This window comes from Phalacrocorax aristotelis, chromosome 6 (genome assembly GCF_949628215.1).
Source record: "Phalacrocorax aristotelis chromosome 6, bGulAri2.1, whole genome shotgun sequence".
Classification (NCBI taxonomy): Eukaryota; Metazoa; Chordata; class Aves; order Suliformes; family Phalacrocoracidae; genus Phalacrocorax; species Phalacrocorax aristotelis.
Genome location: NC_134281.1, coordinates 17,346,906 through 17,359,137, shown reverse-complemented (window position 1 = coordinate 17,359,137; position 12,232 = coordinate 17,346,906). Strand labels below are relative to the sequence as shown.

The window sequence follows — 12,232 nt, the reverse complement described above, 5'->3', positions numbered from 1 at the left end:
GGTGCTGAGCCCCGGGGTGAAACGCAGCAGCTGCAGCAGGGGCTGCTGGCAGCTCGGGCAGCTTTCCAGGCAGCGCCAGGTGCCCACCAGCCTACCCAGGGGGTCTGGTGGAGAAGGGGGTAGCCAAGGGGCTGGCAAGGAGCCAGAGCTGTCTGTCCTCACCCTCTGCGCCCTGCTCTTCTCACGGCCATGGCGGTAAGCCCTGTCTGCCAGGACCTTGCCCTTGTGACCTGCACTGCCTGCTGAGAAGCTAGTGGGAGGCCAGTCTGCGCGGAGAGGGTTTTCACCCCTCTGGTAGGTCGCTCCTTTACAAAAAGGAGATGGTGTGTCTCCAACAGGCAAGGAAAACCCTCGTCCTGCTGCCGTATGTCATGGAGCAGCTGCAGGGTGCTGACAGTGATGCCAGCGCCATCGCCCTGTCCCTGCTCAGCAACCTGCTCCGGCTGCTGGAGGGGAAGACACTCAGCCTGACTGCCCTGGCGCTGGCTGAGAAGCTCCAGCCGCTCTTCAGCGACGTAAGGCTGGGGGAGAGACCCGTGCCCCTCTCAACAGGCACCTCCATTCATGCCTCCCGTGCTCTGCAGGGGGATGCTTTGCCCCGCAGCCCCCAGACCCCATCGCTGCCCTTGGCAGCTCTGTGCTGTGTCCCAAACCCCCACGTGGACCCACCCTGGCTCAGCCTCCCTGTCGCGGCAGAGACGATGATTGCAGGACGTTGGCAGACGTGCTGAGCCCCACCGATGCACACCCTGCCCTGGCAGCATCCTCCAGCCCTCCGCAGGGTCTCCTTCTCCAACCCCCAGCCCCAGGGACCCTAGCCTCCCTGGGCAGACCTTCTCTATGCCACAGCTTGCTCCCTTTTGGAGCAGGGCTGCCTGCAGCTGTTTTGGGCCCCTTGCTTGCCATAGGCTTGAGACTGAGGTCCTCTTCCTCTCCTGCACCAGGAGTCGAGCACTGTGCGGGAGCTCTCCATCCGGCTCTTCCGAAACACAATGGGGGTTGTGGTGGATGCCAAAAAGAAGAAGATGAAGGAGGTGGTGTGGGGCAGCCTGCTGCCACTGCTCTTTCACCTGCACGACGAGGACAAGAATGTGGCCAAGGTGGGACTCCCAACCTGACCTGTTCCTTGGGCAGGGGGGTGCTGGACCCTTTAAAAGTGTGTCGCCATGAGGTCTAGCTCGCTGGGTCCCTAGCACCAGGCACAGCGCACCTCCCTGCCCGCTGCTGCCTTTCTCCTCCCGCTCCCCGGGTGGATGGGGAATTAGGTCCCTTTCCCACCCAGCTCCCTCCGCACAACCCCTGGCGTGAGTCCCTGCAGCCCCAGAGACGGCGCTGTGGCTCTGCAGCAGCCTGGGGTCACCAAGGCCAAAACACTAGAGCCTGACAGGCTTCCACCCAGAGAGGGTGGCTGCCCTTATATTCCCCCAGGGTGCTGAACCCGGTGGCAGCATCAGTCCCCAGCTGGTGCGTCTTCCCTGCACGGGCAGGGCAGGCTCTGAGCCCTCCAAAGAGGGGGGACACAGGGTCTTGTGTCCCTGGCGGTGGTGGTGGCATCTCTGCTACTCACCAGGCCTCCCAGGAAACCCTCAGCAGTGCTGGACAGTTCCTGAAGTGGCGGCAGCTGGCCCAGCTGGGCGAGACCGTGCAGGCATGGAGGATCAGCGAGTGCCTGGTACGCACAGCCCCAGCGCCCCCAGGTTGCGCCCTGGGTGAGCCCTGCCCCATGCCCAGCACGGGGGACGGGGGGCCTGTGCCCCCATGGCGGTATGCACCCTCCTGGAGCAGGCTCTGCCCCAGGCTGTCCTCTCCCCCGGAGTCCCAAAGGGCACCCTGCCAGCAGGACGGCACCTCAGTGTCCCTGGGGAGCCCTCTGCTCCCTCCGAACCCCGATGCCACACGGCAGGGAGCTGGGAATGTCCTGCTGGGGGGAAGGAGGGTGGCCCTGGGCGGGGGGGGAGGGCCCAATTGGGGGGCAGCTCTGCACCAACCGCGCACCCTTCTCCTCCCTCCAGCTGGCCAGGAACAGGAGCAGGGCCAAGGAATACCTGCGCCAGAGCCAGTCCTACCTGCGGAGCCCGCAGGAGCCCCTGCGGCGGGAAGCTGTCAGGTTCATCGGTGAGCCACGAGCCCCGTGGTCCCTCCCTCCTTCTCCCAGGGTCCCTGTGGCCCAGCGCAGGACCTGTGGGCACTCCTTCTGCCCATCCCACCCCTGGCTGTGCAGGCAGGGCTGGCAGGAGGCTCATCCATCCCCTCCCCGATGCCGCAGCCCAGGGTCAGCCCCCACCCCGGGGAGCTGTGCTGGCCAGGTGGGCTGGGTGGAGGGTTCTCCAATGGGCAGCGGGGTCCCCAACAGGCAGCAGGGTCCCCAACGGGCTGCATCCCCTCAGGGCTCATCGGACGGCAGGTGGATGGGCACGAGGAGTTGCAGTACATCAGAGAGGGTGAGTGAGGGCAGTGGGGAGGAGGAAGGACCCCGGCACGGAGCTCCCCCCTGGGAGAGGGGGGCTCTACTCCCAGCGTGTGCGTGTCTCCGGGGAGGGGGCTGTTTCTGGAGGGGCACATTCCTGACCGGCAGCACCCAGCTGAGCCTCCCGCCCCCCGGCTCCCTCCTGGCCCTGGAATCACGGGGCACAACGTGCCCTGCCTGGAGGGGACACAGGGCTGTCACCTCACCTCTGCTGCTTTGTCCCCGCAGTCCTTCAAGATGCAGGGAGAGACACGAGTCTCCTGGTCTCCTCCCTGGCAACACAGGCGCTCCTCATCCTCAGCTTGAGGAAGGCTGAGTCGAGGTTTAACGTGCAACGGCTGAGCTTCCGGCTGCTGAGGGCATGGACGAGGTGGCACTCGGCACCCAGCGAGGACTCTGCTCAGGCAGAGAGAAAGCAGCAACCCCAGCCCTAGGGTGCTCTGCGGCTTGGGGTATCTCCTCTTCCCAAAGTCTAACAGGAGAGAAGAGACCTCAGCCCCAGAGGAGCTGGCGTCCTCTGGAGAGCAGCAGAACAGCCGCTTTTTCCCGTGGTGCAGGGCATCACCTGCCCACACGCTTTGTCTTTGCCACGAAGCACCAGCTGCTGGGCTGGGCTGGGCTGCAAAACAGAGGGAAGGAGAAGCCGGAGCCAGAGCCGGAGCCGGAGCCAGAGCCGAGGATGAAGTTGAGGCTGAAGCCTTCCCTCCCGTCCCCAGGGCCACGCCAGGGTGAATCACTTTTTCTGCCTCCCACCGTCTGAGGAGCCTGCGCTGCCTGGGGCCGACGTGGCCGAGTGCGGGAGCTACAAAGCCACCAACGCTCTGACTCCGGCAGCTTTGTCCCCTCCGTGTCCCCAGCAGGAAGGGCAGCTCTGCCTCCTGCCCATGCCACCCATCCCCACCAGCCCTGCGCCCGTTCCCACCCAGGGACGCTGGAAGTCCCAAGAGGAATGGTAAGAGGTCACTCCGCGAAACCAAGCCCTCCGTGGAGCCGTCACCTTGGAGCGATCTCCAAAAGGGAGACCACCCGCCAGCAGTCAGCAGCCCTTCCAGGATAAACTCTAAACAAGGCCAATGCCTAACATCAGTAACAATTCAGTTTCCAAATAAAACAGACTGGGGAGACAAACGCTTTGTACAATTTGGGCTGTGGATGACACAGATTGACGTACAGCTCCAATGTGTTTAACTCCATCAGGTGATACAATGGGTACAAACTGCATATTTGTGACAACACGTTGGATTAACTGAATGAAACATGGGATGACACATGGCAAAAACAGTAACGGAGCTAGACCACGCAATAGGTAAAATAAGATTTGTTTGATCCAAGGACCTCCTGGAAGCCAGGAGAACATATCGACATTCCAGCCGTTCCAGGTTTGGGGGGCAACATGGGCCAATTTCCGTATTCCGGCAGTAATTTGTTTGATGACTTTGCCATTGTCATTGATTTTTAAACAGCAACTAGAATCATGCAATTTCCCACAGACCCCGCCTTCTTCGGCTAGTAGGTAGTCGAGAACCAAGTGATGTTGATAAATTGCAGTTTGCATTTGGGTTGCCTGATCTGCCAGTAGGTCGAGGGCCTCAGCTGTTTGATTGGTGATAATTTCTAATACGGCTTGCAGCCGGATAATGCAATGTAGATTATAAATGGGTTCTCGAGCACCACTAACCCATTCATTGTGTAGCCAAATCAACTAGAATTGTTACATGAGAACATAGAGTATAGGAATTAGCGTATCCATCGATCTGTGTAGTGATCAAAACCAATTTGTGTTTCTAATCATTTATATATAGACAATGTGTTTTGTTACTAGAAGAATGCACTTCTGTCAAAAGGAATGATAAAGTGCAGTTTTGTGTAGCAGACTGAGAAAACTGGCCAGGATTGCCGGGACTGAGAGCCAAAAGGGTAAAAGGTAATTCCAGCAGGGGGGAGATCGCGACCACCGACTCACGGACCACCGACCCAAGTAATGCCACCTACTCAAAAGAGAACAATAGAAGAAGTCGACTGAGTTTGCGCAGTAATCTACATGTGGAACAAGCAAGTTTGTACCAATCAGTAGAAAGGACAATAATGAATATGTATGAATAGGTAAATTTTTGATCTATAAATTGTATGGGAAAGGTGCGTAAGGTATGCACGTGAGGAGGAACGATCCCCCCTGCATCCGGCGCCGTGAATAAAGAATGCCTGCTCTTTAATACTAAATTAGTGTTAAGGAGTTGTTTCTGATTTTACTACGTTTTTCGGTAACAATTGGGGTTCCAAGTTGCACGTCCATAATGTTGTATGATACGCTGGGGGGTCCGCACGTCTTTACCCCAGGACCGGCCACTCCCATCGGTGAGGGAGGTATCAGTAACTTTGGATCGTTTTTCCCGCTTCAAATCATCATATATTCAAATGCCTAAATGGTCTCCGTCTGTTTCTGAGAGTAAGAAAACCAAGGGACGGATCACCCCAACGCAACATATTCCTGACCAGCTTGCTGGTAACGCTTTATATGCATGGTTTCCACATATGCAACAGTGTCCCTCGAGGGCCACTGATCCGTTAGCAAAGGGTCCTTTCCAATGTTCCACACGGGGCGAAGGGTCAAAATAAGGGGTAGGTTCTAAACCAAACGGCCACTTTCAACGCAACAATATAGCGATTCCTTTGTGGAGTTTTCACAACATGGTATGTCTGAACAAAGGTCTTCCCACGTTCTCCTCCAACGGGGCCAATCTATTCTATTACAATATTTACAGTTGTAAGCTCCTGCTTCCTGGTCCCAAATACAAGCACGGCCCACAGAGTTGCCTCGGCTGGTATTAGGTGTGAGAGACCAAAATCTGGGAAATGCATTCTGGTATCCCTCTTCATTCACCCAGGCATAGCTGTATACGAGTTCATCCTTTTCATGTGGCCCCTCTCCCACCTGAACGGTTATGCTTACGTTCTGATATGTCCATTCACATGTGCCGTTACCCACAAAGACGCCATCCTTTTGTGTTCTAGCCAAACAGTATTTACCTTTCTCTGGGTGAGTCATGTGAGCTTTGCCATGTTTTATTCCCTTTCGTTTCGCTATATTTACTCACCCACCATTTTGGTAGCAAAGGTATAGCTACCCAGGGCCAACTTGATAGACCAAACGGTCCTCCACATATCCAGCATTCTGTGAGGTTATAAACACTTGCTATTTGTTCAGCCAATTGCATAAAAGAATTCTTTATATCATTTCCTTCATCCCTAAAGTCTTTGAGGGGATAACTGATTGTTCCAGGGATCGCGACCCGTACAATACACCAAAACAACAAAATTGACATTTTGCTCTACAAATCCAGCCTAAGCTTACAAATGTTATACAATCAATCACAAAAATACACATAGTCAAAATCAAATGTTAATCTTCCCACATTCGGTTGCGTTCCCACAGGGATCTCCTGTGAAATGAAACAAAACGTCGACTTGCCCAGTTTGGGCTTCATCTACGTGCTTAAAATGAGGGAACAATCCAGCGAGTGTTAATTTTGTGCTCTTTCCCCCCCAGGCATCTTCAGCCTTCCAGGCATATTTGTTAAGGGGTTCAGTAAGTATGAGGGGGACGGTCCCAACGGTTGGCATTTCTACCGACGCTGGCTGTCCAGGAGAGAAGGTTGGTTCGGTTCCCTTGGAACACTAAGAGCTTGAGACGTTGGAATTAAAACTGGGGGTTTAGGACAAAAGCCATTTAATCGGGGGCATCCATTTGTTCCCCAGCGACCACTGACTCGGGTAGCTGCATCCCAGAGGTGCTCCGCCCAATGCGGCTTATGAGGTTTCAGAAATCGTTTTGAGAGTCCATTAGTTCGTTCCACTATCCCCTTGGCTTGGGGGTAATACGGGGTGTGGAATACCCACTTGATTCCTTCTTCCCTTGCCCACTCCTGTACTCTGGTAGCAGTAAAATGACTGCCATTGTCTGACTGAATAGAACCAGGTTTTGGGAGGGAGCTAAACCAGAATTTCAGGGCCCGCACTGTATTTTCCCCAGGTGCTCGTGGAAATGCTTCGGCCTGGACTAGGCCAGAAATTACTTCCACGCCTACTAATACATATTGTTTTCCTTCTGACTTTCGGAAAGGCCCAATATCATTGATTTGCCAGACTTCCCAGAGGGTCTTTTTGTCTCTCAAATGGAGTGGGAACTCCTCCCTGGGATGTCGCTCTAGCCAAAGTCGGCATTGCTCACAAGCTGAAATACAGGCCCTGCAAGCGTCCCGAGGGGCAGGCCAGCCTCTGGCATGTGCCTCCTTGTATAAATCATTAGACCCCGCGTGGCCACGTTTAACATGTAGCCATTCTAGGAGCCTATCCCAATTTTCTCCTGTTTGGTCCTCCTTCTGCAGAGGGGCAATTCTGGCCAATTCGTCCGCCCTATTATTCCACTCACTCACTGGAGTACCCCCTTCCGGGTGGGAAGGCACCCATCCTATTGCAAAATCCCCGTGTTTGGCAACATTTAAGATTTCTTGCCACCTCTCCTTTTGCCACACTGGCACCCGATTTACCTCCCAGTTGTTCTGTTCCCAAAAAGGGAGCCATTCTGTGCACCCTTTGAATACTGCAGACGAGTCAGTGTAGATGTACACCGGAGTCCCTGCTTTTCCCTCGCTATTAAACACACTCCATACCGCCACTAACTCTCCCACTTGGGCACTGCCCTCGCCTTCAGCAATTATTTCCCTCTAGGTATCCACATGAATAGCTACAGCCCGATACTTCCACTGTTGGCCCTCTCGTTTGGCGGAGGCGTCTGCGAACCATACGTTTCGCAGCTCCTCCGAAAATGGCGGGGCAATCCTAACTACAGAAGGAGGAGGGGTATCCTCCTCCAGAAGGTTTGTCGCTTCTTCCTGTATGTTTAACACCTTTGCGGTACCTTCAGTGACTGTAAAAACACTACAGTAATGTTCGATTTTAGCATACCGTTTCCTCACAGTACCCCTTTGGGCCACCCCGTCAGGGGGAGGGGTCCCTGCTAACACAGGCGTAATTACCTTAAAGGGTCCCCTTAAAACTATAGGTTGTTGGCGTATGGTTCGCTCCGCTTCTCTAAGAGCTAAGCTCACTACAAACAAACCCTTTTCCCAGCTGGAGTACCGCTTTTCAGCATCCTTAAAACTCCTAGAATAAAACCCAGTCGGTCGAATGGGACCTTCTGCTCCTTTCTGCCAAAAATGAATTGACAATCCCCAGTGTGCGAACCCCCATTCAATTTGAACTGGGTCGGTGGGGTGGATAGGGCCCAAAGTTTGATGGGTGCTTGCTTCAAACACCAAAAGCTGCAGTGCCTCATCGTGAGCTGGAGTCCATTTCCAAATCACCCTCTTTCGCAACAGGTCATATAAGGGACGTGCCATTATTGCAAATTTTGGCTTATGCTTTCTCCAAAAGACCAAGAATCCCAAGGTGTGTTGCAGCTTCTTTTTACCTTCCGGAATTTTTACCTGATCTAACGCTGAGAGGGTGTCCTGAGGAATACAGGCTGACCCTCCTTTCCACCAGATGCCCCACAACTTAACTTCACTGGCAGGGGCTTGTATTTTTTCTTTGGGTATTTGAAGGCCTGTTCCTTCCAGGTGATTAATAGTTCTGTCCTGCATAGTCTGCACCGAAGCTATGGTATGTCCCCCTTTTAGTATGTCATCAATATACTGATAGACTTTGACCTCTCTTTCTGATGGGATTATTGCCAATTCCTGTGCTGGGGCATGGTGGGCCAAGGTAGGCGAGTGTTTATATGCCTGAGGCAAACGGGTAAAAGTATACTGTTGTCCTTCCCAGGTAAAAGCAAATTGGTCTCGATCACACTCCTGGAGTGGAACCATAAAAAACATGTCCTTCACATCAATGGTTGCTAAGATAGGGTGGGCCTGTTCTTGAATGGCTGCAAGTAATTCGGCTATGTTGGGTACAGCCGCAGTCAGGGGGCCAGTGTTTGCATTCAGTCGCCGATAGTCAATGGTCAGGCGCCATTTTCCATTAGGGTTGCATACTGGCCACACTGGTGAATTGTACGGGGAGTGAGTAAACACTAAAATTCCCTGCTGTTTGAGATCCTCAGTTACTGGGGCTATCCCTTCCCTGGCTCCTAGCAGCAACGCATAGGGTTTTACGTTGGTAATCTTGGAGGGGGGAAGGCCAGGTGCCGTTTGCAATAGGCGCACCTCCGCCCAAGATGTTTCAGTTAATTGCCTGACCTGGGGGATGCCAAAAGACCACGAGTTCCCCTGGGTGTCATGCCACTGCCTTCCCTTCAACGCAGCCATGCCTAAAATGTTTGTCTGAAAAGGTCCTATGGCTACCATGGTATTGATGGGGGCTTCCTCTCCTGGGAACCATAGTGTCACTGAACTCATAGGCATTGACTGTGTCTTTCCCAGAGCATTTAAGATAATTAGATTTCTAGATGGGATAGAGATCCCGCACCGTTCTGCTTCGGTCTGCATCAGTGCGGTGATTTGTGGCCCAGTATCAATTAGAAAAATTACCGGTCTTTTCCTTGGTCCTACAGCTACTGTGACTAATAAATCCCCTCTTAGATTCAAGGTGAGTTGTCTTACAAACATCCATCCTCCGCTCCTCTCCTCACCTTTGGGGAACGGAGGGTCTAGTTTTCCGCCTTTTCCCTAGTCAGCTCCCCCTCAAGATCTATCAGGGGTGGAGCAGCGGCAACTACTCCGAGAGTGGCCTTCTTCCCTGACCATTTCTGTACAAGTTTTTCCAATTTTGGGGTCGGGAGTCCATCCATCAGGTCTCGAGGAATGCCCTTCTGAAGCCCTAGATGCCATAAGCCCTGTCGACTTAGGAGTCTCTCTCTCCCGGGATGATTGTTGCGGAGTGGCCTCAAATCCTGGCCCTTCCCAATTGACAGCTGCCGATTGTTAACTTGCTCTGCAGACTGTACAACCCTTGTTTCGGTTTTTTGGAACGATCCACCATCAGGGCCATATTTTCTCCCAAAATTAATTAATTCCTGCGCTACCTCCCTCCACGTCCACACTTTCCTTCCCAACCGCCAATGGTCAGGGGTTATTATCCCTTCCAGAGTGGCCGCAGTTCTTTCTCCTTCGGAATTATTTTGAATTCTCCCCTGTAATTGGATCCCAGTGGGTTTCAGGGAGTCAGGGAGTCCCCGGATCAGGGGAGTCATCCTCCCTGGGTCTACAGGCATCATCATCGGGGAACTCTGGTGGGGCTTGAGCTCCCGATCATACATCTTTTGGAGACAGGCTGCTTTCTGCACGCTTTCCACTAGTTGATCCACCGTACCTGTTATGGCAAGGGGATCTCCCCTCTCCAAAGGGTTCAGCCCTCCGGCCCAATACGCAGCCCTCTGGGTTAATGACCATGGGGCTCGGCGATTACCTGTAGTTAAGAACACACCTGGACCCCAATAGCCTTCTGCTTCTTTCTCCGACAACAAAATTCCATCCCCCCCTGCTGACAGGGACACTCTCCACACATATTCTGTCTCCGATTCCTTCGGAGTTCTTGCAAAGTCTTTTTTCAACTTTGCTACTTCGGTTGCTGTAAATGGGACTTCTTTGGTGAGAACTTGAGGACGGTCATCGTTATTGTCCTCATACAAGTACTCTGTTTTAAAGAGTGGATACATGTGAGGGAAGCTTTCTACAGTTTCCCTTGCCCTCTGCAAGACTCCCTGAGGGTAAACTTGCCGTACCCCTTTCTCTGAAAGTTTCACCTCTACTTCCGCCAGTGTATCTGCTTCCCTCAAAAGCTGATCCCTCAATTCTTCCTTCAGTATGGCATTTTGATTTCTCTCCTCCTGCAACAATCGCTTGTTTCCCTCCAATTGTTCCTGCAGTGACTTTATGACCACCTGCAGTGAGTCTATTGTGACATCGGCTTGACAAAGCCTCCGTTTCCTCTCTTCCACCGCTGCTGACAGACTCGCTCCCAGGACTGCGCAAATTACAGCTTTTCCTTTCCCCGGTCTAACCCTAGCTTCCTTCTACACTACCCTTATCCTGCCTACTACACTCTGCGGTTGAAACCAATGTTTTTTCACCCAATCTTGTCCCCGGGGTGAGGGGCGAGATTGGTGCACCTCCAAAAGATGGTACAGTTTATCAATCCCTTTGGCCGGTGAAGAGACAAAATCCTGGGCGTTAACTGCCTTCTGAGTGGCCATTTTACCTAACACAAAGGGGCTTTATGGTCCTGAGAGGGTCACACCTTAATGCTGCTATCCCCTTTTCCCCCTTTTCGCCCTCAGGAGGTCACACGGGGAAACCAAGCCCTCAGCGGAGCTGTCGCCTTTGAGCGATCTCCAAAAGGGAGACCACCCGCCTGCAGTCAGCAGCCCTTCCAGGATGCTCTGGGTACGCGTGGTGACATTCTTTGGCTGCTTATCCTTGAGGAAGCGAGCCTGTTGCCTAACTTGGAGCAGCCGAAGGGTGCTCCCGCTGCCCTTCCACGCCTCCCCAGGTGCCAGAGACAAGACACTAAAGGCGCAAAATAAAGCTTCCGAACAAAAGCCGGTTTTAGCGCTTGAGAGCATCGCCGGGACAGGCCGTCCCACCACTACCCCCGGCGACAGCCAAGGCCGGGGTCCTTGGGAGCCCGCAAAGGCCGTGCTACGGGACCAGAAGCCAGGCAGCACCAGGGGGCGTGTCGTTGCGCCGAGAGGCCGGGGCCAGCAGCACCGGGGGCGGGGCAAGCCGCCGAGGGGGCGTGGCTGTCAGCACCAGGGGGCGGGCTGTGTCGCCGAGGGGGCAGGCCCAGCAGCACCGGGGGGCGCGGCGGAGTCGTCACTACTCGAGTGACAGCGCGGCCCGCCGATAGGAAGCGGGGGCGGGGCCGCAGGCGCGGCGGGAGGGGGACCTAGTCGGCTGCAGCCAATAGGCGCGGGGCGCGCCCCTGCAGCCGGCGGGACGGGCAGCACGTGGAGCGGCAGCATGGCGGCGGCGGGCAGCTGTAGGGCCAAAGCCCCACGCGGGGCGGCGGGACGGCGGCGGCCGCGGGCGGCGGTGAGGGCCGGGCCGGGCGGAGGGGGCTGCAGAGTGACTACCCCTGCGAGGTCGCTCTGGTCGGTGTCCGTGTCCCGTCCCGTCCAATTCCATCCCTGGAGTCACCCTGGTTCGGTCCTCAGGTCCTGGGCGCCGAGAGGAGGTCGCGGGCGGCGGCCGTCCGGCCCGTCGACGAGGTACGAGCCGCGCCGCGGGGGGAAGCCGGTGCCGGTGCCGGTGCTCACGCCTGTCCCCGCAGCCCGTCGTTGGGACGGCGGCGGCGGCAGGAGGCGGCGGTAGAGGAGGAGGTGGAGGAGACGCCGCAGGAGAAGAAGCTGCGCCTGGCCAAGCTGTACCTGGAGCAGCTCCGCCAGCACGGTGAGTGCCGCCCGGTGCCGGTACCCCGGTGGGGCAGAGGGGCGTGCAGCCCTCGGTGCTGAGCCCGGCCCTCACGCCCCGCGTCCGCCACAGAGGAGGAGCGGGCGGCGGCAGAGGAGGAGGAGGAGACGCATCCGGCGGATCTCATCGGCGACCGGCTGAAAGAGGACGTGGTGAGCAGTGGGGCGGGCGCGTCCCCCCAGTCCCGGCAGCGGCGGCGGGCTCTGCCCCGCTCCCGCGGGGCCGGGGCCACCTCCACTGAGCCTCCCGCTTCTTGCCCAGCTGGAGCAGAAGGGTCGGCTGCAGCGCCTGGTCGCCAAAGACGTAAGTGCCCAGCGCTGGGGGCGCCGGGGGGCTGCCAGGCTCTAAGTGCTGG

At 55.7% G+C, this 12,232-nt stretch overlaps 1 protein-coding gene across 1 annotated transcript; it reads right to left on the bottom strand.

Moving 5' to 3' along the window:
• Window positions 1-9,104: 9,104 nt before the first annotated feature.
• LOC142058251 (uncharacterized) lies at window positions 9,105-10,661 on the bottom strand. Its single transcript, XM_075095407.1, is given in 1 exon segment — window positions 9,105-10,661. A coding segment is annotated over 1 exon segment (1,545 nt). The 3' UTR covers window positions 9,105-9,116.
• Between the last annotated feature and the right edge of the window lie 1,571 nt (window positions 10,662-12,232).